The sequence below is a fragment of the Athene noctua genome, chromosome 28 (genome assembly GCF_965140245.1).
Source record: "Athene noctua chromosome 28, bAthNoc1.hap1.1, whole genome shotgun sequence".
NCBI lineage: Eukaryota > Metazoa > Chordata > Aves > Strigiformes > Strigidae > Athene > Athene noctua.
In genome coordinates, this window is record NC_134064.1 from 4,769,160 (window position 1) to 4,789,188 (window position 20,029).

Genomic DNA, 20,029 nt, shown 5'->3' on the forward strand with positions numbered 1-20,029 from the left:
TCGAAAAAACAACCCAACCGAACCACGCTTCATGGCCTCATTATGTTTACTGGGAATGAACGTTCTTAAATGAGAATCTCCCTAAGCCAGAGGCCCAGAAATAATTTGTTGAAGACATCCAGCTGAGCTGATGAACAGAGGCTTTTGGGGGTTTTAAAGGTTTTGTCTGAGCCATAAACTGCTCCTTTTACCTTGACAACCAAATACTCACAGCAATGGAGAAAGCTTGCAAGGGTTATTTGGGCTGCTAACAAGCAACACGGTTTGCCTTAACACCTCCTTGGCCCCCAGTTTTGCATCTTGTTTCCTGATTGCCTGCATCAGGATGCAATTATACAATTACCTCCTATTTCATTCAGTTAAAAGGTCACGATTATCAGCTGCTCTGGGCAGGCACTGGGTAATGTCCCCACCCAGCGCATGGATGCACAAGTTTGTGCGGTGACTCACGAAAGGCTGATGCTGCTGGTGTTCTCCACCTTCCCAGTGGTGAAACCACAGGGAAACCTGGATGCCCTTCCATCCCCTGAGCCTCTGGGATCAACCCATCAAAATTCCAAACCCAAAACATTCACAGATCAGTCATCTCTGCACTTCAGAGGCCAGCTGCTACAGCTCTGCAGTTTATAGAAACCTTTATAAAAAAAAAATAATATTATAATGCAAAGACACCCATTTGGCACCGTTAACTCGCAGAGATCCTCCACGCCAGCAGCAAACCTGTTGTTTCACTATAGAAACCACCCAGGTGGGATTCTCTTAAAACACATGGGCTGCACTTTGCAGTAGGTGGGAAGAAGAGGCACACATCAATAGGAACAAGGGAATCAAGCCTTCTAGATTCTGCTTTATCAGTGACATTTGGATCAGCCCCCGCATGTACTAATCAAAGCCCACCCTGATTCGTGAAAGATCAATGCTAGCTCTGTGGGGTAACGGAGCGCTCGGTGGTTTTCCCCTCTGCAGACGTGAGGGGAAAGGGGAAGGAGGAGGGTCAAGAGCAGCATGAAATAAAAACTTTGTGCTCAGACCTTACAAAGACCGACTGCCCCAAGGCTTTCGTGCCTGAAAACACCAGGCTGCCTCGCACGGGCCGTGGGTTGGAGTGGTAGGCCACCACAGAGGTTCACCCATGATTTTCAGATATTCCTCCTCAAAAAAACACCAACCAACCACACCTCTTCCCACTACTCTGTTCTCCAAGGTGGTTTCATCATCCATCCCCCTGGAATTCTTCCATATCCTCACAGCGTGGAGAGACAAGGGCACCGATCCCCAACCCGGGCACTCGCTTCTGCAGCTGTGGGAGTTAAATCCCCACGTCAGATCAACTGCAGGGTAAGAGCCAAGAGGGGGAGAAGCACTTCACCACCCAGGATCTGTGAAACTCCTGCACAGACACAGGGTATGCCAACTCTTGTTTGAAGGTTTCTCAGTTAATACCAAAAAAAAAATCCACATCTCTCAGAAAGAGTTGCTGCGCTATAATCTCTTTTCCAGGTAAATATATTTAAACTGCAAACCCAGTCTGCGTGAGCCAAGCCCCTTCACCGAGCGGTCGGACTCCTGTTCTTCCCCTTCCTCCCCAGGGGTTACGAGGCTCCTCCTGCCAGCGCCACCAGAAATCCCAACAGGCGCAACCCCACCTTTCCAGCATCCGTCGCCGCTACCCCGGAAACTGCTCACCGTCACACCTTGGCTCGCCGTCAGTATTTAGGAACACACGGAGCGCAAGGCTGGAAGCAAGCCAGGAAGCTGCTGAAGCACACAAGCTGTCGGCAGTACCCTCCTAAATCCTCTGCAAAAATCCTTCAAAGAAGCGCTGGCATTAACTGCCTTCATCACTGTCCGTAAGAGTTCCTCCTCAAAAATTTAACTGGGAAAGATGCCTCTGCGGCCCCGACAGCTCAGCCATTCCCGCACTGATACGCAGCCTCCCTCTCTGAAGAGAAACCACTTTGTTATTCACTTTTACCCCCCTCTCATGCCCCTGTTTCCCTAAATACCCCCCAATACGTTGCCTCCAACTGGAGCAAGCACTTTTTTTTTCTACTCAGCTTTGCTTCTACGAAACCAGACGGCTGCAATCTCTTGAGGTTTAGCAGCATTTGCTCCCAGCTCTCCCCTCCTTGTCGCTCACAGGTCTTCAGCGAGCCAGCAGGAGCCACGGGGACCCAGCCACTACTCTGCCCTTTAAGACCAACCATTCCCCCATCCTTGGGTCAGTGACACCCCACGGAGCTGCCAAACCCTCACAGGACGCCTGATGTCTGTGAGATGACAGCGTTACGGGGACAAGGCAGGTTGTCACACGGGCACAGTGTGGCTAGAGACACAATTAAATGTCTCGGCACTAAGCTCGGGGTCACGGCGAGATGTACAACAGCCCAGGTGATTTACTGCTCCTTTGTGCTGACCTCGTCTCTGGCGCTGCAAGGTGGATGGTAGGGAAGCAGTGACTCGGTAGTGTAGCACTTTCTTTTCCCTGCTAAGCTGAATCCTGCAAGTTTTTAAACATTTGCTTCCCACTGCCTGGTAGGATCCTGTTGCCTGCAACATACAACCAACTCTCCCTCTTGTTCCCCTGACTGACAGCTACAAGTGATATTAAAACTCCAGTTCAGAAGCCAGAATTTAGTCATTAACCCCACTGCTGCTGTTTAACTCTGTCACTGAGTGAGCATCCAATTCAAAATCATGACATTTGGACATCACTTTGCTGTCAAAAATCATACTCTAAGTTATCTACAACATAACATGTTCCTCCTTGCATGCAAAATTAGAGCATAAAATCCAGCACAAGAGAGGTCTGTACTTGCTAGTTTAGTTCAACGCTTTCGGTTAGGTTAGTACTAGCACCCACAGGCTCAGCTTTGTCACCTCTATACTGAAGTAGCCTCTGTCCACGTAGTCTCCCAGGAAGAGGTAGCGGGTGTTATTGGGTGATCCTCCAACTTCAAACAACTTCATCAGGTCAAAAAACTGCCCATGAATGTCACCACACACTAGGGGAGGAAGAACAGCACAAAAGAGGGACGGAATTACACGCTAAGAAAAGAAAGGTCGTGACAGCAACAAGGAGCATAGCATGGCTGTGCTCTGACCCAGGCCACCCCTGCTTTACATCCAGCTTCTGCAAAGATGTACTCAATCTACACCAGCAAAACGCTCTCTTCTGAGAGTTCAGGCAATTTAAAAAAGCCTTGCTGATGGAAGGAACACAGCAGAAAACCTGCTACTTCAGGCAGCTCGTGTTTCCTAGATGGCTCTTATTTAGGACTCCAGCCGCCGACAGCTCTCTGACCTGTGATCGGAGCCTCCACTTCGATCATTGTCTTCTCGTGCCTAAGGATGGCAGCCCCATCGTTGATGATCTTCAGCGCCGCATCCTCTTCCAGGCGTCCTTCCTTCACCAAGTGGCTCTTCAAGACGTCAAGCCTAGGCTTCCCATCCTCAAACACCTCCTTCAGAGTGAGCCGCTGCGTAGGAGGAAACGGGACAGCTGGAAATGGAAGTGAAGAAGTTAGCAACACGTCTCTTTTCAGAGGGGGGGGGGGGAAAGAATTACAGTCTTTTCAGCAAGAGGCTTTCGTTCCAAGCCTCAAGACGAGCACACACTCAGAAACATACTTTCACTGAAATTATGCTCTCAAATACCGAAAGAAGAAAAGCTCTGCTGCCAGAGCAGCTGAATACACCCCTCAGCATGTTTAAAAAGCCACCGTGTGCAGACTAAATGCCATATGTATCCGCAGAAAACGCGGGCAGCAAAGCTGTCTCCTAATTCGGTGGGGATAGTTGTCATCGTAATGTTGCACTAAAACAGGACTGCATGCAAATATCAGCAAAAGCAGGAGAAAAACACACCGGTTCCCAGGAACTAGCAATTAAGGTAAGAGGACCAATATGTAAAATTCTCACTGATCAGGAAACCGCACGGTGCAAAGCAGAACTTGCCTTCGCCAGGCAACAGCCTCACACCTCTCAGTACGGGCCCCTTCAAAAAGCTTAACCCCAAGCTTAGTTAATTGGTAAATCCTGATGGAATCCAACATTTTAGGCAAGTTAAGGCCTCATCTATTTGTAACACATGCCCTGGTTTTTAACTCTAGATAGAAAAACACCCCATCAAAAGCCATTATTATTATTATTATTATTATTTTCACACTAGGCAATTGTATTATTTGTGAGAAGGTGTAGCAGAAAGGAAACCTATGAAAAAAAAATTAATAGTTACAAGTGAGAACCATCTGACTTCCTCAGCTACCTTTTCCTGGGCCTGGCTAATTTAAAGAAGAAAAAAAGATGGAGAACACATGAGCCCTGCATAATATTTAAAGGCTTGATTCAAAATAAATTCCAGGAAGGAGGCCTGGATGTTTGGGAAAAAAAAGAGGAAAACTGGAAGTAAAATCCTGTCAAACAGCCCCAAACGTGGGGCCCAGCTGCCGGCAGCTCCTGTGCACCACGGAGGGATTTGCATCGCGTGGCAGCGACGCGGCACAGGGGTCGTCTCGGGTCCTGGAGCCTGTTTCCTTCTCAGAACATCTCCAATATCCAGCGTCTCCTCACCCCGCTGGGTTCAGCCCTTTCAACACCCCCAGGTCAGAGCAGGACCAAAGCGATGAGGACCAAGCCCCGCCGAGGGAGCGATCCTGCACTACAGATGAGATGCTGGGATGGGTTTTGCTTTGGGGTGCTCCCCAGGGTGCATCATGCTCACAGCCCCCCAAAAAAAGCCTCTTACCCAGGGTGGGTGCCACAGGGAGCTGCTGCTCAGCCTCCTGGCCGCAGGGACGGGGCACACCTCTGCAAAAACTCTTGTGCTGTCCGTAAAACCTTGGGCAGCTGGACAGACGGCCTGGTCTCTGCTGGGCATCCCCCAGACTACCCCAAAATTTGGAAGGCAAATGGGCCTTTTACAGCCATTTTAATGATTCTGGTGCCAGCCTGCTTCTGAGTAAGCAGTGCCTCCAACACACCCCGCGTGTAACGAAACCCACTCACTAGATAATGTACCCTCGCTTCCACATCTCCCGCTTCTGATGTGATCGTGTCATGTGGTGAAAGACAGATTTGCACTTAACTGTAATCCAGCTAGAGCAGAAAAATATCTGATATGCAAATCAAGTTGATGTCCTTACCCATCACCCAGTAAAGGCATCCCATATGCCAAGGTATGTTGAATTTAACAGGCCAAGCCATAGCGCTGGTCAAATAATAGTGATGCAACCGATCTCTTTTAAATGCAAATAGAGCAGCTCTTCAGCTCGGAAACCCAGGGGCCAGAGCGAAAAAGCTGAGAGGCAGCACAAGAGATTCTTTGCAGCTGAACATCAATTTTCAAATCATGTGAAATGTAGGACAGAGGAGAACGGGAGCGGATATAATGAAAGGGGAGCGGGTGTCTGCAGTAAGGTGGCCCTCTTTCATCCGTGCCTTTGGAAGTTTTGCTCTGCTGGGTACTCGCTAAGTGCCCTGCGTGCCTTGAAGGGGCCAGGGCACACGCGGCGCCCTCCCCTCGGAGCTGCCAATTAAAGAGGTTTAAGCAAGACCCCTGCTTATGCCAACACAGGCTGGACAACATTTTTTTTACTGCATACATAGCTCGTCTCTACAGCCAAAAGAAAAAAAAAGGAGAAAAAAAAAAAAGAGAGACCCCTCTGGTTACCAATGAAAACCTCAACATTTTGCACAATTGGGTGTTATTTTCTCCCCCTCCCCACACTCTCTGGATCTGTGTTTGCGCTGCAGGAGGAGGCAGAGGGAAGCTGCAGGTCTGACACGAATAGGTTCAGCTGGAATGAGGGAGGCTAAAAGGAGTTGGGGGGAAAACGTGGGCACAGGACTCGGAGCGAGGGGCAAGGGAAGCTCTGGGACTCCCTGCCATTAAGGGACTGGGACTCGGTTTGTAAGTACTTCTGCAAACTGGGCAGTTGTCCTAGCATCTGCCATCTGACTCCACGGGAAGCCAGAGAGCGCCTGAAGGTCAAACGATTTATAAGGAAGAAAACTGAGAAATAGGAACAGCTCAGCACCACATTCCCTGTCATCCCAGGCCTTCTCACACAGCCACCGACTCCAGAGCCACAGAAGCTGGGACCGAAAGCTTCATGGAGATGGCATGCGACCACAAGAGCAGTACTGCCCGTCACACAACTCTGGGAGATCCATGAAAAGCTCCTTGGCATGGTCTGCTTTGCCTTTTCTTGGTAGCCCTAGCGAGCGGAGTTATGCAAGATAAAATACGAGGCTACGCCGATGCGAGCAGCCAAGAACTTTTATGTAAGTTCCCTCGCTGGCTTTGCACGGCTCCACTCCCACAAGGAGCTGGGCACGATGAGGAACCGGCTTCTCCTCTGCCAAGCTGCAGCAGCATGGAGCACAGGGAGAAAAACCTGCTCCAGAGAGACCAGCACCATCCTGGGGACGCACACACAGAGCAAAGACCTACTCCACATCGCCTGTTTTCTACTCGCTATGCTTCCTGCTAACGCACCCCACACACCCCCCCAAAAAAAAAACCAAAAACCAAACCCAAAAAAAACCCTTCTCAATTCCCTGAGCTGGTTGTGCAGCGTCAGGGCTGAGACACTCGTGCCACGACGCACCCAGAGCCGTTGGGTGCTGCAAAAACTTCGTGGGGGCTGCGTGAAAAAAATCCTCCATGCACCAGAGAGACATGAGAAGCACCTGCTGGAGCCCGAGTGCTGGGAAAACCAAAACCCAGGGATCCAGCGGGGATGAGGATGAGTACTTAAGTAATTAGTGTTGTCAAAGCAAGTAATCCTGTTAGCCAGCACAACTTGTGTAAGGGCTTTAGGCGACTCGGTGCAAGCGGTTATCTGATGCACAAACATCCTTTTCCCCCCCCCCCTCAAGATCTGAATTTTATCCTGATTAACGCTCAGTTCTGTTGGAGTGAGCAGCACGGCAGGAGGCTGTGGAGGACGGGGGCTCCTCCTGCAGCCAGCCTGGGCTCACCAACAGTGGGAACAGTGCCAGCGTGGCAAAAGCTGAACTGAAATTTTGCTCCCCCAGGGCACTGAGAGGGGTGGAAGAGTCTTGTCCACTTCCTGCTCCTGGCTGCAAAATGGGGAAATAACTCCTTATCTCACAAAAAAAACCCCCATGCCGTGGCTAGTCACGGAGTGCCCAAGCAGCACAAAGTGCTAAGCTCGGCCTCACATTAGTGAAAAAGATGGATAAAACGTTCACAAGCTGTGATCTTTGTGTCATCTTCCCTTTGTATACAAAACCCACCTGTTGCACCCAGTCTAAATAATGAAATCTTTAGGTCTGGGCCTTTGCAAGGGCATCAAAACCCTCTACACTCCGCAGATCCTGAGGAAAGGCCACAATCCCTGCTCTAACAGGGGACGCTGAACCACAAACACAAGGACACAAATGCAAGTGAACTCGAGGTGTATCATGGATTAAAAGGTCAGCTGTGCTCGAGGGACTTCAGTAAAACGAAGAGGGTAGGGATATCTTTGCTAGGCTACGGCGCAAGACTCCATCTGCTGCAAAATTAACACAGATTTTATTTGCTAGTCCAGGAGCGAGTGGGTACTGGCAGCACTCTGAGAGGACACGGTCAGTTAAGGATGGGAGGGAGGGTTTGATGAAAAGCTGCTTCTCTACCACCAGCTCTACAAATCCAACAGCCCACTCATTTGCCCCTCGGTGCAAAAAGACTATATTCCTCCAGGAGAAAAGCACGTGTTGCATTTCTACATCTATACTTAATCTATGCCCCTCTTAAGCTTCATCACGGCTCTTCCAGCATGGATTGGGTCAGACCACGTAGTCCCTTACTCCTCTCCGTAAGAGCAGCTGAAACCAAGCAAAGATCCTCTCCCCCCAGGACTGGAGGCAGCAGCAGCAGCCAGAGCAGGGCTGAGCCATCCACCCCTCCAGAAAGAGCCAGTGCCATGGAAGAGAAAACAAAGTGATGCTCAAATTATTGTTTATATAGTCGAGAGTCCCTTGGATGACTGTACAAAGCAACAAAGCCAGATTCATGACTGAAAAAGGAGCAAGTGCTACTTGCCTGAAGGGGCAGCTGCAGCAAAACTCAGTTTGTTCCCTGAGTGGTTGGGTCTCGAAGGAGAAGGAGGTGTCCTCTCACAATGGGGCATGTGGGGCTTCAAGCCCCCCAGATCACCCAGGATTAACCACGCTCAGTAACAAACTTGAGAGAGATTTCTCTGCAACTCTTGACACCCACCTGGGAGTGAATCTGAAGGGCACTGAATGCAACAGCCCCTTTCCCTGCTTGCTCCTCATCAAATGGTATTACAGATCGATAGTTGAACAGATGGTTACAGATGCACTTCGGGGAGAAAAAAAAAAAAAAAAGTACATTTTGGGCATTCTGAAGCAGCCAGCACAGCTCAGACAAAACTAAGCACAAGTAAAAGCTGTCTTTTCTTATGCTCAGACACACAGGGAAGGTACTAACAGCTTCCCATCACCGCGCCCTCTCCACCTGCGCTGGAAGGCATCTGAAATATGTGACTGACGTTCAGCTAAGGGTTTGACGACCGGGGATGACAGACGTCCATCTGCCACCACCCAGATCTGGTCTCCGAGGAAGCCGGACCCGGCTGTCAAAGGTAGAGACGTTCACAAGGAAAAGTCTGCACGGGAGCCACCCGCACCCGCTTTGAAAGGCGGAGAGAAAGCCTCCTCCTGTGTGGAGCTGTGCAGAGCACGAGCAGCAGGTCAGTTTTGGCGTTTTTTTCTTCCCCAATTTCCAAATAGCCCAATGATATTTTTATCAGACGTTTCTATTCCCATTCACACCTAACCTACATTCGTCTATTCAAAGCTGAGTCCAGGGCTCCAAACAGAGAGAAGTTCAGCAACGAAAGGCAACAGCAATGCCATTTTGTGCTTGCAGAAAGCTGAAGTCTCAGGATCGTGCAGAGCTTTCACAGTCATTAACAGGGAACAAAACCTTGAAGGCAAGTGATGGATGCCACCGTTACCTACAGCAACGCTCTAGCCAACCTGCTTCAGTGCTTCTCTAGCAGGGGGTCCAGCCCAAAAGCAAGGCTGGGTTGAACCTCAGCAGCTACAGGGAGCCTGTCAAATTCAAACTTGCCGTTAGTCCTAATATTTATTAGCAACTACCCAATTTTCCATGGAATAATCTTTATTTTCTTGAAATCACGAACAGTTCAAATTTCTGGTCATCAGATGCAGAGATGTCTTTGCTTTAAGAATCCCTGTGCTGGTTTGCATGCTGGTTTCCCTCCCCTGGGCTGCCTCAGGGCAAGCGTACATGAAAGCCTGCAAAACCAGATGTATGCTCGATACCAATTTTTCAAAGCCTGGACCAAGCCCTGACAAATAATCTGTGTCATTTTTCAGTCTGAAGCAGTGCTGGCACAGGCGCCCTGACCCTGCGATGTCAGGGAACTACTGCTCTCTCCAGCTACAGGAGCTATGTGGAGGCAAAGCAAGCACAAAGTGGAGCAATACACGGCCTCCTGCCACCTGAGAAAATAAGTAACTTCTCCCCTTGCCACCGGATTGTGCTGACATAAATAACAGTAATATCTCAGAAGAGTCACCAAGTAAAGCAAACCCCTTCCTTGCGTAAATGCAGCGAGAGCCAGAAACATTACTATTGCCATTTCTGTCTGCCCTCCTCCAAACTTTTGCAACTTTTCTAATCTTCTGAGGGCAGCAATTTTCTTTTCTCGCTATGAGTAAGAAACCCCATATTTCAGAAGCTCCAAAGCCTCACAAACGGCAAAAAAAAGAAGAAAAAAAAAAAAAGAGAGTTTTGTTTCTCACCCCTAAGCATCAACCAAAACCATCACACGCACTAATGTTAGCAGGGACGGGGCTGATCTGGCATCAAGACTTGGGGCATCTTTCTCATCCATTTTGCAAGTCCTACTGAGTGGCAGCTCCTTCAAATATAGAGGACCATTAAATGCAGTTCACAACGCCCCAGTTTTATCCAAAACTAGGGAGAGGTGTGCTGCTGGAGCCGAAGCTGGCCACCCAGCGTGCAACTGGTACAGAGAGCTCGCTCTGATCTTTACCTCGAGCCAGATTCCCTTTTGTAGGACAACCAGAATATCTCCTCACAATAACCCTAAAAATATCTGTATTGTACGTTGAATTCTATCAGGCTGAACGATTTCTTCGAAGGGGAAGAGACACAGTCATCACGACACTAGAGTTGAGCGAAACTAAGACTAATCAACTGAACTGTTCCCACCAGCAAATCTGTCTTTAACTTATCAACTACCTCGCAGTCATCCAAGGAGTAACACCTGAATTTTGAGGCCACATTGACTTTCGGTTACTAGATTCTGGCACACGCAGCCTGTGCAGAAGCCAGGTGCATTTCATTCCAAAAAAAGCAAGCGACAGTCCTGTGCATCAAAATGCAAATACAAACACGATGTGTGTCAAACGAGCATAACCCAGGCCATGCTTAAAGCTCCCACAGACTGGCAGAAATGCAAAGCCAAGAGGCTAGAAAACCATAAAAGCTACCTAAATCTAAGTCCACCTGTGCATTTCTGAAACCATATAGTTACCTGAACTGTGCTCATGGACTCCTAAAAACTTTAAATCAGGGAAGGAGGTGATTACCCTTAAACTGTTCTGCTGGCAAAACATCTAGCACAGACAGTAAGCAGTGTTATCAGGTTAGGAAAAGAAAGAAAAGGTGCCTCTGCCAAAGTAAACTGCGGCTACTCCAGGAGGATTCACCAACAGAGCTGTGAGCCAAGGTCTGCCACGGGAGGCAAGCCCAGAGGCAGCTACGATGGCCCCTGGCCGGGCTGCTGACCCATGAGGTGGAGCTGGCACTCTGCTCCCCCGCCACGCTCCTTCAAGGAGCTGGGCAAGATTAAAACCGGAGTATTTAATTAGAACAGAAGCGACTTAAGACTGTCAGCACACATCAGCCGCCCAGCTCTCAGCCAGCAGAGCCACCCGCAAAGCTTTCCACCCCGTCGATCGGCTCTTCACACCGAGGTTCCTGCTCTGCCACCAAAAACGAAGCCGAACCTTGACCAGGTCTGTGCTCTTGCCAAAGCGCTCTGCGGCTCAGAGACGGTCTCGAAAATACCCTCGGTGGACAGTGAATTTCCTCAGCCTCCTCAGGAACGATGCAGACGTTCAAATCGTACTTGCTTGCAAGGTCCGTCGAGCTGCCAGCGCCCGCGTTGCTGTGCGTAGGTCCCTCTCTTAATGACCAGCACTGATGCGGATTTGCCTGGGATTGTCATTGAGACAACCTGTCTGGAGCCAAGTCCTCTGCCAGGGACACAGGCTCCTTACATCACCGAGTGCCAACTCACCAGCTACTGTCAAGGAGAGCACAGAAGCCCTCAGTACCAGCCGGAAAAAAATACCTCTTTTGAGACCCTCAGCCTCTACAGACTTTCCAGCAGTTAAAAATATATGTATTGCTAGGAAATAACCACTCAACAGCACGTCGACCCACAGCAAACCCGGCGTCTTCCTCTCCACAGGTCCATCAGCGGGATGGTCTCTCAGCCGACTCCAGGGGGTCCCTGCTAAGCTTGAGGGGAAAAGGAAAAAGGCAAAGAAAAAGGCCGAGGTCTACAGCAAACAGCTGCAGCTACTTAAAAAAAAGTGAGCTCACCAAAGGAGACGGGAGGGGATTCCTAGATGTCAGCAGGCAGGGAAACTCAGCACCTGTTTCACAAGGTTAGCAAGCTGCCAGCACGTCCACTAATAGATCATTAATACAGGAACAGCGGGGTCTTTGTGTCAAAGGCAAATCCCCCACCTGCTGGCAAATGTAAATCTGACCCCACCGCTGGCAGCGGCAGGGCCGGGGTGGGGGCTGGCAACGATTTTAAAGCGACTCTGAGCAGACACAATTCTACACGTTGAGTATTTTCTTGCTCAGGATGACGCTGCAGGCAGGAATCGGCTGCTCCACATGGGAAACCTTAAGAAAAGAACCCGCAGAAACGCTCCCGCTGGAGCCCAAGCGCTGTGGTGGGAGCGGGCAGAGCCCGGCCTGCAGGCCCGGGGAGAAGCAACTGTTCCTTTGCATCCAGCCAAAGGTCGTCACATCCTCAATAAAGGAGGATTTGAGCTCTTGCAGTCACCACTGCAGCAAAAAGAGACCCATTCGCACACGACAGGGGTCTCGGTTTCCCTTCTCTACCTGCGAGCTGCATTCGCGCTGGATGAAAATAGCGCCGGTTAACGCACTTCTTGCAACGTGCTCACTCCAATGTTCCACATTTATACCCACATATCGCCTTAAAACCACACAGAGGTGCAGACAGTCTGAAGGGAGCTGCAAACTCATTAAAATCTTCCCGGTGGCCACACTGGAGATGAGCCAGAGCAGTTTTCTTGCAAACCAAAGAGTAAGTAACCCAATAAATGGGCTAAATACGTTCTAGCAATGTTTTCGGAGCAGCTTCAGAGACCTGCAGTGTCAGGGATCGAGCTGGATGACAGGAGCCCCCAGTTATTGCTGAACCAGCAAAACCAGCTCTCTGTGCTGCTGGTCAGGGTCTTCCTCCGGGAAACCTCCGCGATACGCATCCAAGGCGTCACCATTGGGATAATTCTCCCACTGCTGTTCGAGAAGCCATTTTACCACGTTCGCTACACCTCAGCAACTGAGAAAAGGCAGTATTTTCCAGAGCAGGCTAGGGAAGTGAAGACTTTTATTGGGATGGCTGTTGACACCACTTCTCCCCGTTTACCTGTAACACACCCTGAACCACTTGTCTGACACAGGGGAGATCCTTGCGTGCTCTCACCAGATCCAGCTCCCAGCAGGGAAAGTGCTTTAAACCCACGTTTGACAGCCACCACCGTTGCAGAGGTAATCACTGAAGCAGGGGAAGCACTCAGAAACCAGGAGATTGATGCAGGCTTCTGGAGAGAGAAACCCCCCGAGCCCTCTCACGGTGGCAGACCCAGGCTCCCAGCTGGAGAGGTCGCGTTACTCAACACGCTCACATCCACCTCTGCTCCTCACGGAAACACAGTGAGTTCCTATTAAGGTTTCATAGCTGGAGATGCTGCAGCTGGAGACAGCAGCGAGATTTTGCTTCGGAGGCTGGAGGTCTGAAGTCAGAGTGCAACCTGGATAGCCTGACGCTCCTCCTCCCCGCCAGCAAAAAAAATCTTTAAAAGCTGCACTGAGGTTTCTTTACGAGCCACCCTCTGCACCCAGGAGCACCCACCCTTCATACTTCATCTCACCTCTGGTCTGTGCCATCCCAACCAGAGGTGCTCCGGGTGGCAGAGCTGCTCCCCATCCCTCCCCCTGCCCCACACCAAGCTCCCTGCCCTAAAGGGTTTTCCCGGTACCCTTGACCCGGCTCTCAAGTGTCGTCGGGTCAACATATGCCTCTTCGGCACCGCTGGCCTGGCGGGCCGGCCTCCAAGAGCCATCCAGAACCAAGCCTTGCATTATAGGATAACGCTGATGCCTTTACGTAGCCTGTTTCCTCGCTCCTCGTGCTTAATGATGTCTAATTCCATTACCATCCAAGACATTAACGCACTGTACGTCTATTAAACACACTCACCATCCCAATGCAATCTGCAGAGGGGCGCAAGGGATCGAACAGGGAACACCTGGACAACCAGCCAAGCCAGGAAGGATCCCAGACAAATATAGGTCTCCAAGGAGTATCTTTAGATTAGCAGGCGGCTCTGCCCCCACCGAGACCCCAGGATTTACCTAAATAGCTCCCTTCATCACAAGCAGCCCGGCATTCGTTGCTATTTTAAGCCAGCACCCTGCCCTACTTCCTAAGGAACAGCCTGCCTTTGCCTGCCCATGCAACCAAACGGGCACCAAAAACAACATTACAGCTAGAGGAGACAAATTCCTCTCAACTCTGCCTTCTTTATTAAATGAAAAATATTATTTCGGCACAGTACCTGGCTAATTGGGGCTCATTTGTTCTAATTGCTGCAGAATGGGCCCTCCAAGCAGCCAGCAGAGCCTTGAACAGGGGGGGGGAGAATGGGATTAACCTTTCACAGGCTGATACCCAAAGAGCAGGGAAAGAGGAAAAAAAATAGATTAAACACGGCAGGGTCCAGAGGGACACGACCTTCCCTCCTCTCTGTCCTACCTCCAGCACCGATCTAAAGCATCTGGTGTTATTCTCAGAGGAAATAAATCAAAAGACAGCCCAATCTGCTTTCCCTGATGCCTTATCGCAGTTTTCTAAACAGGTTTTAGTAGCCAAGGCTAGCGTTGGGGTACAGGTTTTGCCACCAGCAGTGGCATTTCTGCTAATGAGCACAGCTACAGAGAGACCTGGCTCTGGGGAGTTTTGTGCACAAAAAAAAAAAAAAAAAAAAAAAAAAAGGTTCCCCCAGCTCTGTTTGGGGCTGATGAGGGCTAGATGAAGTGTATTAGAGCTGAACAGCCTGCACTACCCTAAGATATTTGCAGAAGTGACACTTAGCACCATGTTTGACTTCTGATTCATTTTTGGATGAAGTGCCACATGATCTGGCAAAAAAACAGCACCAATTCTGTAACACCCAGTCCCAGCTCAACCCCAGACCTGCCCCTTTCCCTAGCACATCCCATTTACAAACAACAAAGCATCTTTCCTGCAAGAAAGCATCTTTCCCCTCCAAAATACCAGGTTCCCAAGTAATTCGGAGAGATCCTACGGGATTCAGGCTTGAAGGGCTGTCTACACCCAGGGCCGTCTTGAGCTCTGTCCAGACACTTGCTGTATTATGACACAACTTGCTTTTTAGAGATCCCGCCACCACATCTTGACCCTGATGGTATTTGCACTTTTCCTCTGGCACGCCTGAGGTCTGAGAGCGTGCACCTTGGCCTTTACCTCCATTTTTAGCCATTTTCACAGCTCTTTCTTCCCCCCCCACCCCCCAAGTATCCCTTATTAGCTATAAAATAGCAACACCAAACCAGACAAACCAACTTACAGAAGACAAACACGAACAAACAGCAACCAAAGTGATGGTGTTACGTATTTCTCCTTTTCAACCACAATTTCCCTTGCATTTGAAGCCTTCCTCCACTTTGAACCCAATTACAAAGCTACTCGGACTTTCATATCGGCGTGCGCTCCGTTATAAAATTTCTCTGCAGCTCCCAACCTACCGCAGCTGGAGAAAACCCAACGCTCAACCACCCAACTGCATTTCCAGAGTAGTAGTTTATATTAAAAACTAAGTAGGAAGCAAGCTACACATTTTTCATAAACGGAAAGAGTCTTCAGCCAGCGAGATGAACTAGCACCCCCTCTGAACCCTACCCGCTTGGCAGCGCCACGGGGAAAGCTCTCCAAAGCCTCTGAAGATGGCATCTATCGATCCGACACCGGTTTTCGGCTCCCCAGAGGCAGGGGATGGATGATCTGGGAGGTTCCCACCATCAACCAGACAGCCGATACGTAAGAGAGCAACACGTCAGGGGTCTTACATCCACACACACACACTTTAAATGTCTTCCAGCTGGGAAAAAACAAACTAGATATGCAGAGAGGTGCCGGAAAGGACAGTGAAACCCAAACTTGTTTACAGGACACCTCTTGCTATGTGGTCTCAGCACCGGTCCCAGCTTCACCAGCACCTTCTGAGTACCAGTCCCCTAACAGGGGCTTAGTCTGGCCGTCTACAGAAAAGCAGAAACCCAACAGGACTTCACAAAACGTAGCACAGGCAGGATTGAACAGTACGTGAATTCAGCACATCGCTGCCTACTGACCAACACACAACAGCTGCCAAAAAGAGGGCACCGGATCCCAGCTGCTCCAAGTTCACCACCCTCCGATCAGTGCAACGCTTTAATAATACACACATGTAGAAAACCCCTCTAGATTATTTGCTCTGGCTCAGCCAGGTGTCTAAATACCAATATTCCAGGGGGTCTTTTTTAAGGAATTTTTCAGGGATGCAACAGCAAACACAGTAAACTGGGTTGCCTTCCACCGTTCAGCCACGCTCATGTCTTTTGGAAAGGATCCTCGCAGCACACAGCTATGCCATTGCTTCCCAGAGGGCGTCACACCTTGCAGGCGTGGAGGTGGAACGAAGCAGGATCGCTTCTGCACAAAAAAAAAAAAAAAAAAAACCCGAACCACAAAATCCCCCAAAACCCTCTGCAGGTTTGTTTTCAGGTGGCCTGGAGAGGAAGGCACCCACCATGCCCAAGTCCTGAGCTTGAGCATCCAACCCATGTGCATCAGGGACACTGCAGCAGCCCAAAGCATCACACCCACCTGCCTGCGTAACGTGTATTCACAGGCTGTGGGTCCGCCAGTTAATTCGAGCCTAACATTAGGCTAACGTAGATAAGCAGACCTAATCACTCACATCTCCAGCGTAAAAACCGCTCCAAGTGCCCTCATGAGAGCACCAAGTTTGAGCACGAATGATCTCTGTTAACATCAGCCATCCGTCTGCTGCTGGAACTGGGCTACTAAAAAGCAATTCTTGACGTACCCCAAAATTAAGAGTTTTTAATAATGAACATCAAGTTACCCGAGTACAAGTTTAAGCACAAAACTGAGGCAAATGGAAACACTGTATTTCTCCTGACTAAACATAATTATAGTTAACACTTCTTCAGGGCTCTAGAGATGTAAATATATAGGTTAAACATAGTTAAAATTCTACATCCTACTTAATTGTAGGCATTTCCAATTGAGCAAAATTAGCTTTTATCTTCAGGTTTAAATTATTAATAACCATGAACAATGTCACCACCTTTAAACAATAATCACAGCCACGGAAGAAGCTATTCCTCCCCAGATTTCTAGAGGCACTCGAATCAGCGTCCCAAGCATACCTGGGGGAAATCAAACACTCTCCTTGACAGGTTCCTGTGGCTCCCAGAGCATCAGTGCACGGAGCGAGCAGGCTCCAGCCAACACCACGAGCCTCCACCCCACCTGGCTACGGACTAATTCCCAAAATTAGTGGGGACCAGCGGGATGCAGGGGGTTTGTCGAGCCCCCGAGCGGTGTCGGTGAGGTCGGCAGGATTGCTGATAGGGTTTCCCAGGATCTGGGAGCCCAGAGCAGCAGGGACAGCGTGTCAGTACAGACGACTCAGCTGAATCATAATGGCTGCATTGACATTACCTTCCTCGAACAAGGCCAACCTAAACACACGCAGCTGCCTGGGATTTAGCAGGAGATTTACGGTTTGCACTGGCCACTCTGCCTGCAGACCTACAAATCACCAAGCCACACACATGGCTCTGGAAAAGACCTCGGGTCTCCCAAATCCATGAGCCCTTCAGCTTTATTTCAAGCCGCCTGTGGAGAGCAACCCACAAAAAACGCCCATGGACAGCGCAGAGCTAAGCCAACCCAAGGGGCCTCAAAGTCCAGGCTGCCACCCTAGTCCACTTTCCCTTCATTTGAGGCCACGGTTATTAACATCTAAACATGTGATTGGCCACATGACAGGCTAAAAAAAAAAAAAAAAAAAAAAATCACATAGACCCGTGCAGAGGAGAAGGTAGAGACGGCAGCATGCACCTCTCTGGTGGGCACACCTGCACACCCGTATATTATAACAATTCCCGGGAAACGGCTCCTTTCATCAGCCAGCTCGGGGCAGCGTGACTGCCTGCAACGATTCAAGCCATCCGGGCGAGAAGCTTTAATAACCGGGCGATTGTATAACTTTGACAGCTGGGTGCCTCTCGGCTACGGCGGTGGGTGCTGAGCAAAAGTTTAAGCAAGCGAAGGCGCGCAGTGGATGTTCCCCGATGCGTGGGTACGATAATGGCACCAGATCAATTAGGGCAGCAAAATGTACATCATGCAAGCCTCCTCCTAATCCAGGAGTTTCTCAGCTAACGTATTTCTCTCCTCGTTAACCGCTTCGGTGTCTTCTGCTCTTTCAAAAATAGTACCTACTATAACGGGTCCTGAAGAGGGGGCCAGCTGGCACCCGCCTCGGGGCATCGGGAGAGCCAACAGGGCTTTGGGGGAGGCAAGACACGGGCAAGCAGGCAGGGAGCTCCGAGAATTGAGGGCAGGGTGGGTTCTCCCCCCCGACCCCAATCCTCAGGGGGGATGCAAAGTAGAGCCAGGTGAGCCCCCCCCCTTGCCAGCTCCTGCCTCCACCCAAAGCAGGGTCTCGGCACCCCAGTTTGGGGGGGTGAGGTGTGAAGAAGCACAGCGCCTGCCCCCCCCTCCCCGGGCTGGCACCTCTCCCCTCCCAGCCCAGCGCCCCTGTCCTCCTCCGGGCACCGGGCTCTCCCTAGGATGGGGATCCCCCCCCAGCAGGGCTGGGATGTCAGCACCCCCCTCCCCTCGCCACCACCTGCCAGACAGCGACCTCCTATTGCGGCCACAGGGGCTGGGGGGTCCCCCAGCCCATCACCCCCCAGCGCTGCACCCCCCCCACCCTCGCACTGCACCAGGGTGAGGACCTGCACCACAGAGAGGAGGGAGGCGGCAGGATTGCTCACCCTCTTAGACCAGGGGTGCCCCTCAGGCCAAAAATATCCCCCCTCCCGCTCCCCTCGGAACAGAGATATGCCCCCCCCCAAGACCAAAGGTGCCCCCCAGGCTCCTCCGCAGAGCTTTCTACCAGACAAAGGGGAGCCCCCCCCACAGCCTACCCCCCTCCCACTGCTCTCCTTTAAGAGGGGAGCCCCACCTGAACAGCCTCCCCGCCTCTCCCAGCGCTCCCCCATCCCGGGGATGCCCCCCACAACCCACACCCCCCCCCCCCCCCGAGCCCCCCCACCCCCGGCGTCGCCCCCCACGCAGACAGGGGGCGCCCTCGCCGCCCCCGGCCCCTCACCCTTGACGATGCGCTCGGTGGTCGGCAGCTTGTTGTGGCCGCGCCCGGACATGGTGGTGGCGGTACCGCCGGCCCCACAACGGGCCGCTCCCGGCCTTCCCCCCCCCTCCTTCTCCTCCTCCTCCTCCTCCTCCTTCTTCTTCTTCTTCTTCTCCCCTCCTCCTCCAGCCCCGCTCCCTTCCGAAGGAGGGGGGCCGCGGGGTGCTCCCGGCGGCGGGCTGGGGATCCGCTGGGTGCCCCGGCGGCTCCGCGGCGCTCCGCTCCCCCCGCCCCCCGCCGCCCTCCTCCTCCTCCTCCTCCTCCTCCTCCCTCACTCGCCCCCCCCCTTCGCCCCGCACCGGCCGCCCCGCGCAGGCGCCGCGCGGGCCCCGCCCCTCCGCCCCGCGCACGCGCAGCAGCGCGCGGGAGGGGGAGCGGGGCGGTGCCGCGCATGCGCCGCGCGTCACGTGGGCGCCCCTCCCTGCCGCCATCTTGGAGGGGATGGGGGTGTTGCTAGGCGACAGGGGGGGAAGGGGGGGGTGGCAACATGGCGGGAGGCCTGTGAGGGGAAGGGGGCGATGCCCCTTCCCTCCATGAGCCCGCGGGGCTCAGCACCCCTCAGCCGGCGCCTCCCGCCTGCTCCCCGGCCAGGTTCAGCGCCAGCAGGGGGGGGGGGGGGGGGGTGTGTGTGGAAAAAAAGACATAACAGGTAAAAATAAACCTCAACCGCACCCTCCTGGCAGCACAGGTCGGGGAACCGGGCGCTGGGTGCAGCAGCGTTTGCACGGCCCGACAGCTTGTGGCGTATCAGGAAGCAGAGGCAGCAAGAAGGGCCTGAGTTTATCTGAGGGTGACCCCAAGCCAGCCCGGCGGGCTGGGTTTAACCTTTCTGCTGAGGGGGTTAACTGAGGTTGCAGGCCTTCATCCAAACAGGATCTTGCAGCAAAAAGGAGCCCAACTGAAGGCCTGGTGCTCAGGGCAGGGGCACTGCTGCCTGACAGCCCCCCTGAAAGCACTGAGCCAGCGCTGAGGAGGAGAGAGAGCAAGTCAGATGCATGCCGTGACCTTTCTTCCTTAATATAGCATTTATTTTTTAAAAAAAACCAACCCCACAGAATTTCAAGATTTCCTTAGCTGCAGCGGGGTTTCTAAAAATTGTGCTTGCTGCTCGGAGCTGGCAGCTTGAGGGTAATGGGATATAAAAAGGCAAAAAAAGTGAAGTAGAAAAGGCAAAAAAAGTGAAGTAGAAAAGGCA

General features: G+C 51.6%; 1 protein-coding gene across 2 annotated transcripts in view; it reads right to left on the bottom strand.

Annotated features, from left to right (window-relative positions):
• Positions 1 to 19,060, bottom strand: part of PPP3CC (protein phosphatase 3 catalytic subunit gamma) — a 34,812-nt gene extending 15,752 nt beyond the window's left edge. The window contains exons 1-3 of one of the 2 annotated variants that reach the window (XM_074928449.1): positions 18,796 to 19,060; positions 3,305 to 3,502; positions 2,881 to 3,005 (exon numbers count right to left, since the gene is read on the bottom strand). In XM_074928449.1, coding sequence (XP_074784550.1) covers positions 2,881 to 3,005; positions 3,305 to 3,502; positions 18,796 to 18,847 — 375 coding nt within the window. In that variant the 5' untranslated portion in view covers positions 18,848 to 19,060. The remainder of the gene's footprint in view (positions 1 to 2,880; positions 3,006 to 3,304; positions 3,503 to 18,795) is intronic. The other variant, XM_074928450.1, reaches the window with a different exon arrangement.
• Positions 19,061 to 20,029: the final 969 nt, after the last annotated feature.